Below are 19965 nucleotides of genomic sequence, written 5' to 3' on the forward strand. Positions count from 1 at the left end.
TCATTGACAAGCTAATGCTTATTCAAAGCAAGGATTCAAAGCCAGGTACTCAAAGAAGTTGGAAAAATACGCTAGGAGCACTTTGTAGCACAATTCCAGTAACAATTGTTCTTAGGTTGACGGCAAAAGCTATCACTTTTTATGATGTGATTCTTGTGAAGCATGTGATCGTAAAAAGTCACTCAATATGTACTTATAAGCTATATTTTTATTGAAGACACCATACTTAGCTATATGATTTCATGTCTCAAAAAAGGCTACAGGTGCAATTTTACTTATATAGCACTTTGATATTCTACAGGTGCTTTTAACAAGTATCATCCTGGTTCCATTCAAGAAACCAGCTTTTCCTATCTATTTCAAGCTATAACCGAATTCAACGCTGAAGTCTGGATTCTAATGCATTGTTCAGCTCTTGTTACGATGCAAGTACTGCTAATTTGGATCATGCTTTTCACTGGAAGTGAGTGCGGTACATTAGTTACAGATATACTAAACAGAACAACGTACCACAGGGAGTTCCCACCAATGGCAAAAGATGATGACCCCGATGGCAGGGTATCTGTGTATCTGTCCCTAGAATTCATCAACATGTTGGAAATCAACGAAGTGATGGGCGAGATCGAAGTATCGCTGTTTTATCGTGTGTCATGGGAAGAGCCTCGTCTGTACGGAATGCCGGGACCTAAATCGCATCTTACTAGACTGCCAACACATGTATTTCGTGAACTTTGGAGACCGGACATTGTCATAGAAAATGTTCGATCTGTTTCCAAAAATGGAATTATCAAGCCCACTGTCTATCATGCAGTGTTCTCGCCGCGTCAGCCGTTCTATTCCACATACATTGTTATGCGCGTGGGATGTCCATTTGAGTATGGGTCATATCCCATGGATATCCAAGTGTGCAATTTGCACGTTGGCACTATGGGTCTCACTGACGATGTGCTGAATCTAGAATGGTTCGGAAAGTTAGGAATCAAACCGCAAAACCGACAACAATTTCTCCGCTTTCATCATCTGTTCCAGCTCAGAATTTGTGAAAGCACAGCAGTGAAGCTACGGCGCTCTGAATTTGGAAAGCATCCTCAAAAAACAATTATGATCATAATGCAACGGAACTTCAAGTATGTCATCATTCAAGTATTCTTGCCAAGCGTGTTTTTCATTTTGATCGCCTGGCTCAGCGTTCTGGTTCCACCGACAATGCTTCGGACCCGCCTGCTGCTCAACTGCACCAATTTGCTGACAATCATCTCCATGTACTTATCTGTCTCCAAGACTGAGGCCAAGCGCGTTCCAAAGGTCAGCTATGTGACAGCGCTGAACCTGTGGATGTTCGTCACCGTGGCCTTCTGCTTCAGCTCCGTGCTGCTGGTGATCCTCGACATCCGGCTCGTGGTGCTGCTGACCAATCCGGGCCGCAAGCTCGAGACGCTGCTCGACTTCGTCCGACCCAAGAACACGCCCGAGCCGAGCGTCCAGCTCTATCTGGAGGACGAGGACGAGGAGGGGGACGAGTTCGCGGACGCGTCGGACGTCACGCCCGAACTGAGCGGCGCAGAGCTCACCGAGCAGCAGCTGCGCGTGCGTGTCGCCGAAAAACGCGTCGAGTGGCTGGCTAGGACGGCTGGCTTCGAGCAGGTCTACCTGGTTGGCTATCCTGTGCTGTTCGTTCTCTTCCTTCTTGCCTACTTCGGACACTTCTTGTCGCAGCGGAAAGCCAAAATGACGAGCCTGATGTCGGCGTCGCAGTCAAATGACACGCTGTACCCGGGCTGCTATTGTTTGCTGGAGGACTTCGACAAGGGCTGCATGACGGAGCAGGACTACATTGACAATCAGCTGACGTGATCAGCTATCAGGTTAGGTCTGGCACTGGCCAGCAAGAAAGAGTGCGTAACTGTATAGCTTATAGGGGCGATTCAAAGGAGCAGTGGTAGTAACTCAAGTGAATGTGTTGAGCAATAAAAAACTGATAATATTTCATATAAGTTTTTTTAATCGTTGTTGGACCTATCTTTTTTTACATACGCCTCGGCCGAACAGGGTGGGAATGCGACTCCATTCGCCGTTTCGCTCCTAGTTGCCCTATAGCTTTTCGAAAAAGCTGTGCACTGTTACAAGAAGCAGCGACTGTAGCCCGACTTTAAGGTCTCAGTACAACCGGTGACCTCTGAGGTCAGGGCAAAGGCGCAAACTAGAGGTCCGGTATTTTGCTATTAATTTTTGCGATCCACTCACCATCCCCCTTCAACAATACGCCGTTACCCGTGTCATTTTTGGAAAGGGGTGCTTATAAATGTTCAGCAACCTGTATTGGATGCGCGATTTCACCGAATGGAAAATTTGGTGAGAGAACTTGAATGTATCTTTTTATGCCGTGTTGACCTAAGCACCTCGTCATCATTTTTCCGTTGCGTGGGCTCCGTTATTCAATTTAGTCTCCTCGGGCAGCGGTATAAGGATCGGAGACGGCACCGACCCGGTGCGTCGCTGTAAACATTGGCGAGCCGCAGTGCCGCCGGCATGCATCGCGCCAACTACCAGCCGTATATAAACACGGGCGGTGTCGGTCCTGGGTGGAAACCCCGCGGCCTCCAGCTGCCTAGAGCCGGGCAGACCGACGGCTGTGACGGGCAATTGCCAGGAAAAGGTGACTGATCGGTTATTTGACGGTGGTTTGGCCCATTCCAGCGTAGGAGAGAGGTGACTCAGTTGTGAGTTCTGCGAATGAGCTGAATAAAACTATTTTTGAATAATATTTGTACGCGCCTGCTAAACGAAAACATCATTAATGTAGTTCGCCAAACATTGCGATGATGACGTTGATGATAATGCAATTCTACATATTCTGATTGAAGATTTGGGCTGAAAGTAATACAGTTTCACCGAAACAGGCTAATACGGTATTGAATCTCTCCTCGTTAGGTGCCAGCTTCCGGAACGATTTCGCTGGCTTATGTGGCACTAAGTCTGACATTAATTATCATCTGCATCGCATCTGTCTGCTAAACGGCGACTAAAATAGGAGCATATAGGTCATAGCAGCCGAGGGAAATCGTATCGGCAGCCGTAAATTAGCTTGGACAATGCCACACTGCACCCACCCACAGCCCGGGGAGGCCAGTGACGTCATTATCCGCTGCTCCGTGTGTATAAATGTGTGTGTGACGTCACGCCGTTCTGCTGACGGCCCCCGCGGTATAAACAGTGCGGCCGGCCCGGCGCCAGTCTCGCGCGCCAGTGACCTCTGCGCCGCGCGCCAGCCAGCAGTGCCGGCCAGTGTTCGTAGACGATTTCTGCTTCTGGGTGTGTAAAACTGTGAGCTGCGACGTCTGGTGCATACTTGCGCTTGTTTCGAAGATGCAGATCCTGCTCTGTGGACTGCTGTTGTTGGCCGCTGTGGCCGGAGGTCAGGCGCAGTGCATGACCAGAGATGACACCGCCATCAACGTCACTAACAACCAAGTTGTCTACATCAGTAGTTCCCACGACTTCGCAGTGCGGCTGTTTCAAAAGCTGCACCCGGAGTGCCAGGGTCGCAACCTCTTCTTTTCTCCGTACTCGATCTGGAGTGCGCTGACGCTGGCGTTCTTCGGCGCGGAAGGCGACACCCACTCTGAGATGGCGCAGGCGATGGGTCTCTCCGGCCTGAACAAGGTGGACGTCATGCGCGCCTTCCGCTTCATACTGTTCTGGCAGAATGTGGAGCTGTCCGACAAGATTGACGACGCCGGTAAAAACGAGCTTCGTGTGGCAAACCGGCTCTTCTTCGACCGCCGGCAGAAGGTGAAGCTGTGCATGAAGGAGCTCTTCCACAACGAGATCGAGATGGTTGACTTCCGGAAGGCCAGCGAGGAGGCGCGGCAAACCATCAACGCCTGGGTGGAGGAGCAGACGGCCAACTGCATCAAGGAGCTGGTGCCACCCGGGTACGTGGATTCTAACTCGCGGATGGTCCTGGTGAACGCTGCCTACTTCAAGGGCACCTGGGTGTCGCAGTTCCGTCCGAACGAAACCCAGCTGGCGCCGTTCCACTCCTCCAAAGAGGACGTCTCCATGGTGAGCATGATGCAGCAGGAAGGCACGTTCAACTGCGGTCCTTCGGAGCCGCTGCAGGCACAGGTGCTGGAACTGCCGTACCTGGGCCACCAGATCAGTATGTATATCCTGCTGCCGTTTGCAGACAGTTCACTGGATGTCACTATCTCCAGGCTGACTCCGAAGATCCTGCGCGGCGCCTTCGAGTTCATCAGCCCTGGTGAAGTGAACATCCACATCCCAAAGTTCCGCGTCGAGGAGGACTACGAACTGAGCAGCGTGCTCAGTGACCTCGGCTTCGAGCGGCTCTTCAATGGGTCCACCGCCGACCTGAGCGGCTTCTCCAAGTCCGGAAACATGGCGCTGGGCAACGCGCTGCACAAGGCCTTCGTGGAGATCAGTGAGGAGGGCACCGAGGCTGCAGCGGCCACGGCGCTTCTGGACAACCGGTCCGGCCACCCTTCGCGGGTGGAACAGTTCATCTGCGACAGGCCCTTCATGTACGTCATATACTACAAGCCGACACACACCATGCTCTTCATGGGCACCTACGAGCACCCGGACGTCGAGGCAAAAGAGTCCGGGGAGTCGGAAGAGGGTGACTTCTAAGCGGAGGCTGACTCGGTGACGACTGACGGGGGAGCTTGAGGGCCGTGCTGTCGAGTATTTGTTGTTGCCCATAAGCAAGTGAAGTTCGTGAGAGACAGGAATACAATTCAACATTCAGAAGGCCAAAAAGGTTTCTATCAGTTCACTGCACGAGTGTCTGGATCGGCATCCAATCATCAATGTGAGACGAACCGCTTCCCGTTTTGTAGTTCTCTCGGTGACATAACAGTGGTGCTAGCAACGGAAATGTCTTAAATTCTGCAGTTGCACAGATGAGACGAGAAAAGAGGGGAGAGAGAAAGAGGGGCGAGAGAGAGAGAGAGAGAGAGAGAGAGAGAGAGAGAGAGAGAGAGAGAGAGAGACCTTCTGGTGTGCGGGTATGACTAGGGATGCATCCGGCACCTCGTCTGTTAGCAACGGTACCTTCCTCATGTGGTCCCTGTTGAATGTCGGTTGACAATATGACCGACTGAACGTGTCACCCAAGCGCGTCTACCTTGTGATGTTTCATGAGGTACAGAGTCTTCTTGCACAGTGGTGCAGGTGCGTCAACCCTGTCGTATGCACATCAAATGTACTGCCGTTGGTTTCAAGATCCTGGTTACAGCATCATCTCCTCCTGTAGGGTGGAGGGGCGGTCATGCAGCGGACTGGGAAAAACTCGCTCGCTTTGGACTACAGCTCACTGCTCAGTGTTGCTAAGCGTATATTTGCTGCACTTGCACGCAGTCCCCTAGGAAAAATGTGATTCATTTGATTGTACGAGCATTTACATGTACATTTAACCCGCGCCGTGCTGGGGGGGGGGGCGTTTTTACGCCCCCCCCTCAGGTTTTTCGCGAATATCTCAAAAACGGCGGCGCGCAGCGCCGCCGTTTTTGGTACACGTGTTCCTACATCATTTCCGCACATGTTGTGAAAATTTCAGACCTAGGCCGTTCAAGGTCAGGTCACCAGGTCACGTCAAGTGACCTTACCTCAGAAAAAGTTCAAAGGCTCGCTATAGCTACACCGACTGAACGATCACTTTGAAACTTTCAGCGATTGATATGAGTAACAGTATGTATAAAATGTATATCTCGGATTTTTGATATCTGTGACCTAAGGTCAGGTCAATTTTGCGACCTCTCCATTATAAGTCAATGGGAGAAAATTGAAATGCGCCTCTTTTGGACGAATATCGTTCAAAACGCTCTCAAACATCGGTTCATAGGTAAACATGACACACTGAATAGGAAAAATGCACCTGTGACCCCTCTGTGTGCCCCTGAGGTCATCTCAGGTCATGAACGGTCGCCAGCAGTTTTTTGGCTATAACTTTTGATAGAGACGTGCTAGAGCGGTGAAAACACGTCAGATGTGTTCAGCTCGACGATACGGATCGACTGATATGCAACATGACCCTTTTCGGTCAGGTCATGACCTTGACCTGAGGTCAAATTTTCAAAATGACCTTTCAAGGTCAACAAATAGTTCATTCGACGCGTCTCGACGAGAGGAACACGATGCTGGCAAAAGTAATGTCATGGCGCTTATGAGTCAAAAGTTATTGACGAAAAAACGTTTTTCGTAAAAACGGCTATTTTTGGAGTTTTTGCCCTCTGGAGGCTAAACCGTTGACCTGAGGTCAAATCTGAGAACATTACTCAGAAAGGTCTGTAAAAGGGCTATCGAATGCGCTTTTCCGCGGCGCTGTAGCTCTATCGGTTCCCGAGATAGCCGTTGGCAGTTTCCAAAATGTTGAAATAGTCAACATTTTACCTTTGGTGACCTCTGGTGACCTGACCTTTGACCTGACCCAAAAAATGACCGAAGTGTTTTCGTCCTTATTTTTGACGCTCTTTCGATTGCCGCTTACCGCGTGTCGCTACGTGGCCCAGGAGCCGAGTTAGACGGGGGGGGCGTGAAAACGCCCCCCCCCCCAGCACTCGGCGGAAAGTTCAGGCCACCAGCACGGCGCGGGTTAATATATTTTTTGAGGTAAGGTATCAGAGTTATGTGTCAAACTACGGACGAAAATGCACAGCGTTACAATCATATCTTCGTTTTGAAACGTTAAAGAATGGCAACACTTCTGATAAGGAAACTATGAGCTTTCTTATTTTTTTGTCACCCTGGCATTACTTTTTAAGTTTATTTTCCTTACTCATTTTGAACGAAAGTTACGTTTTGCAAAATAAATGTGTTCCTCGATTACACCTGATTCTACGCTAATTTTCCTACGCCATAATATCATAATCCATACCATACCATGCCACATGATCTACTCCCTGTTCGAAAGCGGGCAAGTCGCCGCCGAAGAGCGGCTTGATCGGGAGTTTTGCACTGGACGGTGCATCGCTGGCGGGCCGACGGGGTGCGGCAGTCACGCTCGGACACGGTCTTAGCCGAGGCGAATACGACGCTGCCAAGTCGTGCATCGAAACGGCCGGGTGTGCTTGTGTTGATAGGGTCGACTATTCTAATATATGGCGTGGTGTAAGAGCCTTTCGGACGTGGGCAGCAGAGGCGATGCTTGCAGAGATCACCAGTCACGGTGGCCGGCAGCATCACGGAGCGTGACGCTGCCGTAACGTGACGTCCTCTGGTGGGATCAGCGGCACCGCCCGGGGTCACTGACACCGCAGCACGGGTCACTTACCGCGCGCTGTGACACGGCAGCGGGGGTCACCTACCGGACACTGACATTGCCCCTGGGGTCATTAATGCAGCTTCAGCAGCTTCAGTTAATTCGGATCTGCTTACCGGGGTCACTGTCTCTTTATCCGGGGATATTCAACGGGGACTTAGTCCTGGGTCAGCTATTGAGGTCAATCGGGCACCAGCAGACCGATAATTCATTTTCAAGCCTGTTTGAGCCTTTCCGCCATAGTCTCCCCCACCGCCAGTTGCTGGTTAGAGCTAGCATCCTCCTGAATGATATTTGGTGAGCATCATGTCGACGGTCACATAATGCTTGAAGCTCCCATTCAAAATTGTAAAGGCTAGCAATGTTTTAACTTATTAAGGATATTGAGTCTAAGTTATGAAACAATAAGGTGTCTTGATGTAAAAATAAGGCTGTGAAAGCAATCGCTTTTCTTTGTGAGGAGTCGTACAAGCCAGCTGTCACTATAACTATCTTAACTCTTCAACATGTGTTAAATGAGTTTTATATATCAGCGGGAGCGCGCAACTGTTTATAAAGCAGGAAATTTATGTGCTCGAATATCACTTGTCAGTTGGTAAAAGCAAGCTTATCTCACTTCAAGACGGACGCAGTGAAAGGAATTTTAGAAGAAGGCTTGTCTAGGGAAATGTGCAACACATACATATAAAAATATACATCATGCATTTACAATTTAATGGCGCCCATCTTTTATCATATTCTCACCAACTTTTTTTTTTGAATCATTGCTCTGTTAATGGTCGCGTCTTCTGTCTGTTCGCTAAATGCCTACTGTTGGCAGTGTCTGCCGCTGGCTGAATGCCCGTCACTTCCTGAATGTCTGCCGTGGACTGAAGGTCACTCTTCGTCACAGCCGGGTGGTTGTGTTTATCAAATCGACCGCTGGCCGCCAGTCTGCTCACCGACTGTAGCACTGTAGCAGCATGCCGACGGTCAACCGCCCGCTGGGGTCGGGGTGGGCACTCTTGTGGGTGTTGCAATGACAGCCATGTCACTACGCGAAATTGGTTAAATTGTGCCTTGTGGCCGGATGTGTGCGTGTGTGTAAGGAGAGGGGGGCATTATCGGCCACAACTTTCAGCTTTTTAAGCTTTTTGAAGTTGGTTTCAGATAAACATATCGGTATCCAAACCAAGTCGTTGCAATATTATCCGATTGAATTCTTATGTGGAGGGCTAAAGACCAACCTGATTTCAGATGACGTTTATAAAAATCTGAGAGGCCTTTGCATGTTGCTAGGACCCGTAAGTCGGTTCCTAGATCCTATGCAGCTTACTCCTGTAAGTTTAATCTCAACCCGACTTATGTTTTCATGTGACGTCACAGGTAAGTAATCTGACCTGACAACCCAAATTGCGCATAGTGCCGCTTATCCAGCCTAAATCAAAGGACATCCAATGCAATTGCGGCTCTTGTCATGAGCAATCACAAGAAAAAACACTAAGGGGTGACACGAACCGCTTTCCCCGGGAGTATACATTAAATTCGCTCGAAGATCAGAGATGACCAGATACGTATATCGGCGTTTTCTGTTTCATTGACATCCCTCATTACAGACGTGCACGTCAACCCCGCATACTGCTTACTCGGTAGACTGCGCATGATTGAAATCGCCTATCTTCATATGGCAACACTGCATACCTATACCTACTGCATACATTTGGTCAATTTGTTATTGATTTCTAAATAAGTTTATAACTTAGTAAATTAGTTCGGTTGTAAAAGTCAGAAGTAAGCACGGTTTCGGATAGAAAGGGCCAGGCAAATAAGCATTTAGTTGTAGGGATTGCCGAATAACAACGCTACCTATGCTTGCATATCCTCATTTTCCACACAGGCCTTTATTAATAATTGACTTACAATAACATAAACATCAGTAAAGAACACTCGTCTTGGCAGTAATTATTCACCTTACATAAACGCCAATGAAAGCACAACAGTCAATCAATTTACAAGGCACACTGTCCTGTCACCCCTTTTCATCTCAAGATGATCATCCGGAACAGCCGAGCACCGAATACTGACTTCCACCTTCCGAGTCTTTGATGAGCGCGTATGACGTTACCATGGCGACCAGCAGGAGTACGGCCACTGCGGCACTTGTGGCGCCCGTGACAGCACTGAACGCCGCGGCCGCTTCTGATACCTTCCGCTCACAGCCGGCGTTATACGCGCCCTTCGTGGCCGTGCACTGACCGGTACCCGGCAGGCTGAGACAGCACGAGCTGGGCACCTGGTTTATGCCCATCACGGGTGACCAGTCGAACCCGCTCTCGACGCCGCAGCACTGCGACTCTTTCTGTAGTTCGTCCCACAGACGACGCGTCTCAAAATCACTGTTGTACCTCTTGGTGGAGGCGAACAGCTGCCTTTGGACGTCCTGCAGGGCGGTCTGCGCGCCGACCCCGAAACCCACCACCAGTGCAATGCCGGAGGCCACCAGAAGACCCAGCGTCACCCAGAAGAAGACAGTGAGCAGACGGCGGTCCTCGAACCGCACGGCGCAGGCGGCTAGAACCCCGAGGAGGGTCACCAGGCCACCGACGGCGGTCAGCACGCCTCCTACGGCCGGGCAGAGGGCAGTGTCGAGCAGCTTTATCAGCTGCCAGTCGTCCTTGGCGAGAGCTGTGATCCCCACAGCCAGCAGCACAAGGCCGGAGGTCGTCGTCATCACGGTCAGAACCATAAATGCCATCCTAACGCACTCACTGCACTGGAGCGCCATGATGAGGCAATGGAGGGAGCCTCTGGGCTTGGAGTGATTGGAGTCTGGGCTACTGCTGCCGTTGGATTCTTCTTAGCCGCTGAGGATACTTACAGTTGAGTGCGCGGATAGATCCGGCAATAGGGCAGATTACTGCAGTTTGATTTCGCAGAACCCGTATCTCACTCAGCACACCGACACAGCATGTCTCCACAAGTCGATTCTCCCGCTATACGAATCAATCACTTCGATCTTCGATCACCTGCTGTCAGTTATCTTTGTCTCTCAGGAAGCGGGCCAAGTTAACGACATTGGTAGCCGACTGGGCGATTCCGTCACCAGAGATCCAGAAGCGTCCACACGTGTGCAGCCAGCCAGTTTGTGGCCGCCAAACCCGGTACGATGGGGCCACGGCCGTTATCATGCTATCAGCGCCTGCAGCTAACGCCGATAGTCCACCGATGTGGGCCGAGCTCCGGACTTGACCATGGCTCCGTCACACTGCGGCAGATATCCGTAATCGCATATGTGTTATCAGCATCAGCAAATATGTGCTGATGATTGCGTGATTCACGTGGGTTGGAGCACAGAACGCGACTTTTACATTATCTTTGAAGAGAGCAATTGCCCTGATGCCGGGCCCATGGGACCGGGCTACTTCCCAGATTCTCAACATCCATACATATAACATTGTGGCCTTACATGTACGGAATTGTGTTTGGCAAATGTCAAGCCTCTGGGACATGCAATATGCCGTTGATATCATGTGTGTCTGCATATGTGAGGCATAAAAATGAACGTCACCCAGCATTCTGAGTAGTCTTGCTCGTGTATACGAGTAGTCATGGCATGCAGTTGTGTAAGACGGTTGATAAAAGATCTCGAAATGTATCAGCTCGTTTTTTTATCAGCTTCCTTCCCAATGTCAGCTCGGCTCATCCATGTGTTTCAGATTAAGTTCTCTCTTCGACTTCCTGAGACCCCAACAGAGAAAAGACCAACAGTTTCTTAAAATACCATTTATTCACAATTCAGCTGAGCGGCCCTTTGCAGCTGATCCTCTATCTTGTCGTCACCACACACACTTTGTTCGGGCGGCGGCGTCGGGCGGAGGGGGGGGGGGGGGACTGGCAGTAGCGCCGAGTGCCGCTGCCGGCGCCGGTGCCACCCCGCCCACCTGACCCCTGCAGGGGCCGGGGGCGGCGCGGCGGCCGGCGCAGGCCCTGTTACGTAGCGTTAGTGTGAAGGGGCGCAATGTCTGAGATCACAGGCATTCGGATGGCCGCGGTTGGCACATGGGACACCGCCACTCAGCTGATCCCACCGGCACGTGGCGGCACGTGCGCCGAGCACGTGGCTCTATATACAGAACGGGGGCACCGCGCGACGATCAGAGGCACGAGATTCATGGATGGAACACAGGAGACGGACCGCTCTCAGATACACCTCAGCTGGGGGTGTACAAAACGCAAATACAGGTCAGCAACATAACTAACAAACAATTTGTCTGTTGTTGTACAACACATTAGCCATAAGACAGTCGATGTTTAAACGCCCTCTTCCCACGGGGCCGATTTGTAACTATATGATACACTCCGCTAGAAACACGTCCATAAAACAATTTGTTACTCTCACTCAGTCACTCTATCTAACTAACAATATTCAATCACACTAACAATCAATTCATTCATATGCCCGTTCACTCAATGGTCATTCTTCTCACCCACGCTCAAAATTTCATTCAGTTATCGCGATTCGCTCATCTCGATCCATCCGGACGTACCATTCACACCACACAGACTCTATAAACCGCTCATACCTTGCCCGGGCGTCTCAACAATGTGCCACAACTCCAGAACGGAGTCGGGCGCTAGCTTTGAGCAGTCAACTACTATCACAATGACTGGCCCACTGTGCGCTGGGCCGGGGGACGTTTCAAAGGGGAACGGGGTATCACAGTGCGCTGGAGGACCGGGGCCGCAACCCCGGCCCGGCCTCACTGCGAATCGGAGCATCGGGCCGCTGCTCGGGCTGGTGACGTCTCGCTCTGGGCTCAGACGTCACATGGGCGGCTGCTGTGGGTACGCGCGCCCCTGCCCGCCAGCCCGGCGCTCCGCCCCGCGACGGCGGCGAGCTCACTAGCGACACCTAGCGAGCGGCGCTCACACTATAATTTCCCGTATCACCCGCCGGTTGCGCGAGTTGGGTGTGGAGTAGCCGCTCTCGAGGGACTCGTCGAAGGAGATTTGCGGCTTGTTGTCTGGCTCCTGGTCGGCGTAGGGGTCCGGCAGGCCGGACACGTCCCTGTAGCCCCCGTCTGCGAACACGGAGAGACACGGCCAGGGTCAGTCAGAGGCAGTCACACTTGGTGCAGAGGGAGCCACTATCGGGAACATATTCAGGTGCAAAACAATAGCTAAACAGCTGGTTTTCAGACAAGGCAAGCAACCGTCTTTCGATATGAGCCGGTTATTTGAATGTGATTTTATGGTGCATGTTAAATCTTAAATGCAGCTAAAGATTTCCAATCTCAGGAGCAGGACCAAGAAGTGATTGCTGGAGCTCGGCAAGCCAATAAGACACCAGTAGACGAGTGCTGCAGTGAAGTGAAACTACAACAGTAACTCCCAGTCACAATGGCAGTCACCAATATCGCCCGTTGTCTCACCTGCGTGGTGGGGCCGGCCGCGGCCGCCGACGGCTCCGTACGGATCGGCCTCGTACGGGCGTCCGTACTCGTCCTGCGGCGGGTAGGTGGCGTCCGTCGGGTAGGCGCCCTGCGCCGGGTACTGGCTGTAGTCGCCGTACCCTCCCAGGGGCTGATCGGGGAGGTAGTTGGCCTGCGCCGGGTCGTACGTGTTCGGGTCGTACGTGTACGGCCGTCCGTCCGGCTGGCCGTATGATCTGTTATCTGGGTTGCCGTACGAACGGTTGTCCGGGTTGCCGTATGACCTGTTGTCGGGGTTTCCATAAGAGCGGTTGTCTGGGTTGCCGTATGAGCGGTTGTCTGGGTTTCCATAGGACCGGTTATCCCCGGCGCCAGCCTTGACCTGCCAGAGGGAGTCCTGCGAGTTGACTGACCCGCCGTTGTTGGAGTTGGAGTAGCTGTTCTCCATGTAGGCCATGTTGACGGCACCGCTGGCCGGGTGACCGGTCGCCGGCGGGCCGTGCTCTCCGCCAGCCGGGGCGCCGGGGTCGTAACCGGGCCGCGCGCCATAGATGACCTTGGCTGGGTCCTGGCCAATGCGGCCCATGTCGGTGGTGTCCATGCCGGGCTTGTTGTCCGGGCCGCTACCCGGGGGGTAGTAGGCCGGCAGCTTCTGGCGGTTGCTGGGGGAGAAAACGGGCATGTCAGTCTCATCGGACAGCAACATTGTGAAATACAAATAGTGTTCGCCTCCGGAAGCTATGGACCTGACCTTTACTGAGCTTAACATAAATTGGTTTGATGGACGGGAAAACCAAGGGCTCAGCAGTACCGAACAAACCAAGCAATCGTGCTTGAAGAGCTCACAAAATGAATTTCATTCAAAGTACATACTTGCTGAGTACTGAGTAGCTCAAGATTTAACAGCTAGCCGCCACTAAGCAATCAGCCTTATATCATGCATCACTGACACATCCCTATCACCTGGACCCTTAAACTCACTAGGCGTCATCGTTGAAGGTCTTGGCGGTCTTCTTGGTCTTCTTGTCGCGGCGGCAGCAGCACACGACGGCGAGGCCGAGGACAACCAGCAGCACGACCACCACCACCACGGCGATGATGATGCTGGTGATGCTGATGCCGGCAGAGGCCGAGGCGCTGATCGAGCCCGGAGACACTGTGGGCACAGCGACAGGGAATGACGCGTTAGAAGGCGGATTGGTGCCGACAGAAAATGATAGTACACATTGAGGGCATCAAGAAGGAAACAGCGTAGACCTTAAGGCTAACCGATACTGTTCGCTAACCTTCTATCGTAATAACAAAATGTTTCCTAGCTTCGTTAAGTCGCTTTCCTCTGTTTTCACATTTCCTCCTAGGTATCACTTCCATATCTTGATCTTCACTACTTCTTTTTCCTCCCTCCTGCTCTCCTTTCCTTCCCTCCGCTCTTACCATGCTCGGCCTGGACGGGCGCTCCGCAGATGGTCGTGTTGCCCTTGGGGCAGAGTCGCACACGGACGTCGGACACGTCGCCAAGACGCTCATCGAGCTCGGCCAGGCCACGGTTGTTGTCGATCTCTACCACCTGATCGGCATCGCGCCAGTCGCCGTTCTCCGTCCTGTCGAGAACATGATTCATGTTAGGATCGCGGGAAACTATGTCATGTCATGGGGTTTGTGTGTGCCGCGTCGTTAGGGATGCTGGTCTGGTGTGAACGACATCGACTTTCGGCACCTTATTTTATCGAGAAAAAGCTGCATAAACCGCTGATTTGGATGTGTTGGACCTGCATATGTGATTGTAATTATTCAGAACATTCGAAGTCATTGAATCCAGTCGAAGAGATCGAGATGGCTATCCTGGTGTCCAATCATTCTCAATCTGATAAATCATAATCCTGGCTTCAACGCATGACCAGCCAAGCTCTCGCCGTCAAAAGTGTCCAACTGACCTGACTTCCAGAGCTCCAACCACCTCGATGTCGGAGGGAAGGACGTGGAAGTCGACCTGACGCGCCTCCTGTTCAAACTGGACGTGCTCCGGTGCCGGCAGCTGGCTGATGTCGAGCTGGGTGCTGAACTGCATCTGCTCGGAGTACTCGGAACTTCCAGCGTCGTTGTTGGCCATCACCTGCGAAGGGCAACGGTCGTTCAGTGAAACGTGTTGATTTTACAGGCTCCTATGGTTGAGAAACCATCGATCAGAAGATATACGCGAAAACGTGCCTGCCGAACCGGCAGAGCGAACCAATTGAATTCGATGACAAGTTAGCATGACGGTGTCACGGCCGACCGTTGGGGACCGGTCCCGTCGGCAGTCAGGCTCGGCTAACTGCGCTCTCCGCGCTTCGCCGGTTCGCCAGTCAGGGCCGGCCGTGCGTGACGGGTGTTTCATTCTGTGACGGGATCAGCGCGATGCTAGTCACCGCGCGATTTGCGATTTCCTACGCAGATGAGCGAGGTTAAGATGGATACTCTTAGTCGATTGAACAGCGTTATAACGGATCGCTTTCAGTCATGTGTTTTGTTTTGATAAAGTGTGCAATATGCATGCTAGTTGCAAGCATTCAAATGTGATATTAGTGGGAAATCCTACGTCTCTCGCACTGTACAGTCTGCAGTCTGTACCTTCTACTCACGACACCAACTATGGACGTTCCCTCCGTGCGCACTGCCCCTCCCCAGGACTCCCTTCCCATGCCCACTATCCCCGCCACCCCGGATACTCACCCTGAGTCTGTAGGTAGTGCGGTGCTGCAGAGAGGTGACGTTGCACGGCCGCTCCTCCTGGCAGTCAAAGTCCTTGTCGTTGTCGCGCTCGTCCACCAGCGCCACGTGGTGAATCGTCCGGCGGAAGCCGCCGTCGAAGCCGGGCGTCCAGTCGAGCAGCACCCACGAGGTGCCCAGCTCAGCCACGTGCACGTCAGTCGGCGGCTCTGGACGGCCCTTGGGCTGCAGGTGAAGCGCCGTGCTGTGCTCGCCCTCCTCGTTGCGAGCCTGGCAGACGTATTCGCCGTAGTCGGAGGGTCGCACGGCAGACAGACGCAGAACCGACTGGTGGACGTCGTTACCCAGCTCGGTAGCGTTGGTCTCGTAGTCGCCGCTCGGACTGCCGTCCAGGGATACGCCGGCGCGAGACCAGTGGAACACGGGAGCGGGGTACGCCTGCATCTGACAGGCGATGGAAGCCGACTCGCCCATGTCGAACGCCACCTTGTTGTACTGGTGGTACACGATCGGAGCGTCTGTGGACAAATGGTGAAGGTTTTAAAAAAGCAGCTGAGACTATGTTGATTCTGTTGTCTTGGTTTGAACGAATGGTTGATTTTGCTGAGGACTGTGTTATGTTACGGGCTTTTATCAACAACATAAGCTGGTTACAACATCGGTAAGCTCTTTCGCCATTAGCAACTCCAAAACGGCATCGAAAATGTAAGAACTGAAGGGGATGTGGTCCGGACCAATCACTTAGAGCACAAAGCGAAGGGAATCATTAGCGTTTATAGTAACTAACTATGGCCAACCATACAATCTACCAAACCCCGCTGTGAGCACTCACGTCTGATCCTGAGCAGCATGGTGGTTTCGGCGGTGTCGGCCTCGTTCTCGAAGCGGCACGTGTAGTTGCCACGGTCGGCGGCCGTCAGACGATCGCCAAGACGAGCCCCGCCGCGGAAGTTGAGCGTACTGGTGACCGTGAAGGCGCGGTCGTTCATCTCCGTCTCCTCAATGCCGACGTCGTACAGGCCGTTGGACGTGCTGATCTCCTCACCGTCCTTCAGCCAGGTGACGGTCGGCTTGGGCATGCCCTGCGCGCTGCATTCAGCAGAGAACTCAATCGTGTCCAGTTGCTGAGTGGCCTCCGCCTGCAGGCGCGTGTTGAACTCGGGCGCACGCAGCACGCGCACCTCGACCACGGCGTTCAGTCCGCGACCCAGCTCGTTCTCCGGCTGGCACACGTAGCGGCCCTGGTCGCGCATCTCCACGGTATCGATGATCAGCTCAGCGCCGCTGCTCAGGGGTATCTCGGGCTCGTCCTCGCGCCACCAGCGGTAGCGGGGCGTCGGGTGGCCAGGCGGATCGGCGTCGCACGTCAGCGTCAAACTGCGGCCCTCCACGCCGATCGGCTCTTCAGGCTCGATTATCGCCTGGCCGGGCGCGTGCCGGATCAGGATGCTGGTGGTGGCGTTGCCGACACGTTCTTCGGGCTCGGGCATGTCAGCGCTCTGGATGCGGTTGATGGCGACGCACATATAGCGACCGTTGTCTTCGGCAGAGACGCGGCTGAGGCGCAGCGTGTAGCCGTCCTGGCGGAACGAAGGGTCGTCCTCTCGCAGCCAGAAGATGTCGTCGGCTGGCGGGTTGGCGTCGATCTCGCAGCCCACCTGCACGCTGCCGCCGTCGGGCACCTCACGCTCCTCTTCAACGGTCACCTGGTGGACACATTGCACGTCAGCAGGGCGAAAGGGCGCAAACTATGCTTTTCTGTTGCAGCAAAGCTTCAATACCGTAAAGACTAACTGTGAAAGTAGTTTAACTGATACAAAATTATATAAACTGTTGTCATTTTTCTTTTCAATAAGCAATGATGACGGCCTTGCTTTAGGTAGCTATATGTCGTCTAGTCTCAACTCCCCTGACTGACCACTGATCCACTAACACCAAAACGACAGAACACTCACATAGGGCGCATACAGCACGTCCAGCTGCAGTTCCTGCTTCTTCTCTCCGACGTCGTTCTCTGCGCTGCACGTGTAGGAGCCGGCGTCAGCCACGGTGACCTCGCTGATTGGCAGGACGTAGTCGTTGCCGACGACGGCGTTGTTACGGATCCACCGGACGCTCCTGACCGCTGGCTTGGCGTCCACGGAGCACTGGAGGTCGATGGAGTGGCCACTCTCCACTTGCAGGGGATTGTCGGAGCCGACCGAGATGCGCGGGAAGTCTGTCGAAAGGGATAGAAAGTTAGCAGGGATGTCTTTCAAAGGGTCGGCCAGTTAGTAATCTGCTAGGGACGACAGAACTTTACCGGAAGACATATTCCGAAGGGTTCAACCTTTTGTAGCTTGACTGTGACGTCATCTGTGTAGTGGTGGAGGGTGCGTATGGTGCTGATTCATCTAGTTAATCACACATGAATGGTGTTCAAATGCGCCTTTTTGTCTGTGAACGAGTCTGTGTTTCTTGGTGGAATGCTGGATGAATGCATGAAGTTTAGCTGTTTTTGTTCCGATTTTAACCTTGAAAGACCGATGCGAACGCAAGCGGTATACACGTTTCCTGCTTTGACAAATGGTGCGTAACAATCGCCTCAGAACGGCGACGGGCATCTATTTCAGCGACGAAAGCCGCCTTTTGTGCAGCCGGTCGGGCAAAAACGCAAAGTGCCGGTCTCTTTCAGGACGTTGGCTTTGTGGCGGCTCGGCCGGTTCGACCGTGTCACGCTCATTAATTAACGGCTGACGGAGGAGGAGACCTGCGGGCTGCGCCGGGGGCTGACGAAGCTGACCCACAAACAGGTCCGCCGTGACGTCACCAGGGTAGCGGCGACGTCACAGGACGGGCAGCACTGCGTTCGGTGTCGTGCCAGCTTTGTGCGGAGTGCAAATGAGCCTTTCGCAGAACGGACTCGCAGTCAGCCATTCCTGGAGTGGATTACCACTGACCGACGTTTAAATCGCGACATCTTGTGTTACAGGAAGGTACCTCCTGGTGCCACGTCACTCTGCGGGATTACCTGGGGCCCGCTGGTGGGTCGAGTGACGGCCACCTCCGCGAGGAGAGATGACCGTCGCCCGGACGGTCGCCGCCCTCGGTTATCTACGCGTGCAGCAGTGCCGTTACTGTGCACCGGTCAGTGCAAATTGCAGGGGGTAGGGTCGCTCGTGACGGTGTTCCGCGAGTGGACATGCGACAACGAACGTGTGCGTTCGGCGAGACAGGTGTCCACCACAGCAGTGGCTAGGGGCGTGACCTCTCCGCCGTCACTGTAAGCCGCCGCGATTCGGAACAGCAAAAACGTCATGGCGGTGGCACTGTTTGGCCAGATCATCCTTGGATTAGGTGACGCCGGGACGGGTGGGCCGACGGGTCTTTCCGGCCGGTAGGACGGGGCCTGCCGGCGCCCCCACGTCGCCTGATGGGAAGATAGGAACAGACCGGACCGCTGGCAGTCACGCGATCAGGCCGGTGTGCCGATGGGGCGGCGGCAGGTTTCGTGGCAGCGTGATAGTACGATTGGATGAGATTCGGCTTGGGAATGAACTCACGCAAATCGGTGGTGATGTAGCACAGTCTCACGCACTGTGTGGGCGTTTTGAAAGCCATCGGTGTGATTGAATATGTAATATGCGAGTGTGTTGAGGTAAGCCGTCCTTTTGTGAAATCATGCCCATTCTGGCAGGGATCCTTGAACGCCTCCACCCATACACCTCCCATTCTAAGATATATCGTCAGTTAAGAGACGTAGTACACACTTATGCCCAGATTGGTAACTAAGCAAATCCCACTACATATACGTGCGGAGTTGCAGTCATAGTTTCTGCCACTTCCCCGTATTTCATCTGCATATAACCCCGGCTCCCTATCATCCCGTTCCGTCGTCCACTCACAATTAACGTCGAGCTGCGTTTCGGTGGTGAGCCGCTCGCCCTCCGCCATGGCGCGGTTCCAGACGACGCACTCGAGCCACTGCTGGTCATCCTTGCGGTGTGGCTGCAGGGTCAGACGAGACACGGTCGGCTGCGAGCGGTCCTCGGCGGGCTGCAGGTCGGCGGGCAGCGGGCTGCTGGAGCCGCGGCGGTACCAGCGGATCTCCGGGGACGGGCTGCCGCCCACCGAGCTGCACTCCAGCTCCGCCGGTGTGCCCTCCTCCAGGGGCTCGCCGGAGGTGGCGATGGTGGGCGGCTCGGGCGGCAGCAGCACCGTCAGAGACACGTGCTCCGTGTGCAGGTCGTTTCCGGAGCCGGCGCGGCGCACCTTGCAGTCGAACTGACCGTTGTCGGTGGCGTAGGTGGCCCCGCGGATGCGCAGGTCGTAGGTGCCCTCGTTGGGCAGGTAGTCGACACTGAAACGGAAAACGAATCGCGGTCAGGGCGAGCAACATAAGACGAAATCAAGGACTACACAGACGCTTGTATAACTTTCCTTAGTGAAGGCGTGGCATATGCACTTATTAAATCTGGTTTAATTTATATTTTCGGCTATTTTTTGGAAAATTATACTTGTTTCAAAAACGGTCACTGTACTTAACACCAACCTAATTATGATTGCTATTCTCAAGCGTTTCTA

The 19965-nt window shown here is 53.3% G+C and overlaps 4 protein-coding genes across 4 annotated transcripts in view; 2 read left to right on the top strand and 2 right to left on the bottom strand.

The window, feature by feature from the left end:
• Nucleotides 1-1206: 1206 nt before the first annotated feature.
• LOC122375398 (glycine receptor subunit alpha-1-like) lies at nucleotides 1207-1854 on the top strand. Its single transcript, XM_043354754.1, has one exon. It carries the CDS (start codon nucleotides 1207-1209, stop codon nucleotides 1852-1854), a length of 648 nt encoding a protein of 215 aa, XP_043210689.1.
• A 1366-nt stretch (nucleotides 1855-3220) lies between these two features.
• On the top strand, nucleotides 3221-5244 carry LOC122375397 (leukocyte elastase inhibitor-like). Its single transcript, XM_043354753.1, has one exon. The coding sequence runs from the start codon at nucleotides 3367-3369 to the stop codon at nucleotides 4651-4653; it is 1287 nt and encodes a 428-aa protein (XP_043210688.1). The 5' UTR covers nucleotides 3221-3366; the 3' UTR covers nucleotides 4654-5244.
• A 3904-nt stretch (nucleotides 5245-9148) lies between these two features.
• Nucleotides 9149-10416, bottom strand: LOC122375394 (tetraspanin-9-like). The gene has a single exon (XM_043354751.1). It carries the CDS (start codon nucleotides 10044-10046, stop codon nucleotides 9315-9317), a length of 732 nt encoding a protein of 243 aa, XP_043210686.1. The 5' UTR covers nucleotides 10047-10416; the 3' UTR covers nucleotides 9149-9314.
• Nucleotides 10417-11028: 612 nt separating this feature from the next.
• Nucleotides 11029-19965, bottom strand: part of LOC122375395 (hemicentin-2-like) — a 36212-nt gene continuing 27275 nt past the window's right edge. The window contains exons 3-11 of the mRNA XM_043354752.1: nucleotides 19287-19741; nucleotides 17358-17620; nucleotides 16235-17108; nucleotides 15406-15920; nucleotides 14628-14806; nucleotides 14128-14294; nucleotides 13675-13849; nucleotides 12694-13355; nucleotides 11029-12342 (exon numbers count right to left, since the gene is read on the bottom strand). Coding sequence (XP_043210687.1) covers nucleotides 12188-12342; nucleotides 12694-13355; nucleotides 13675-13849; nucleotides 14128-14294; nucleotides 14628-14806; nucleotides 15406-15920; nucleotides 16235-17108; nucleotides 17358-17620; nucleotides 19287-19741 — 3445 coding nt within the window. The 3' untranslated portion in view covers nucleotides 11029-12187. The remainder of the gene's footprint in view (nucleotides 12343-12693; nucleotides 13356-13674; nucleotides 13850-14127; nucleotides 14295-14627; nucleotides 14807-15405; nucleotides 15921-16234; nucleotides 17109-17357; nucleotides 17621-19286; nucleotides 19742-19965) is intronic.

This window comes from Amphibalanus amphitrite, unplaced genomic scaffold (genome assembly GCF_019059575.1).
Source record: "Amphibalanus amphitrite isolate SeventyFive unplaced genomic scaffold, NRLGWU_Aamphi_draft 001831F_arrow, whole genome shotgun sequence".
Lineage (NCBI taxonomy): Eukaryota > Metazoa > Arthropoda > Thecostraca > Balanomorpha > Balanidae > Amphibalanus > Amphibalanus amphitrite.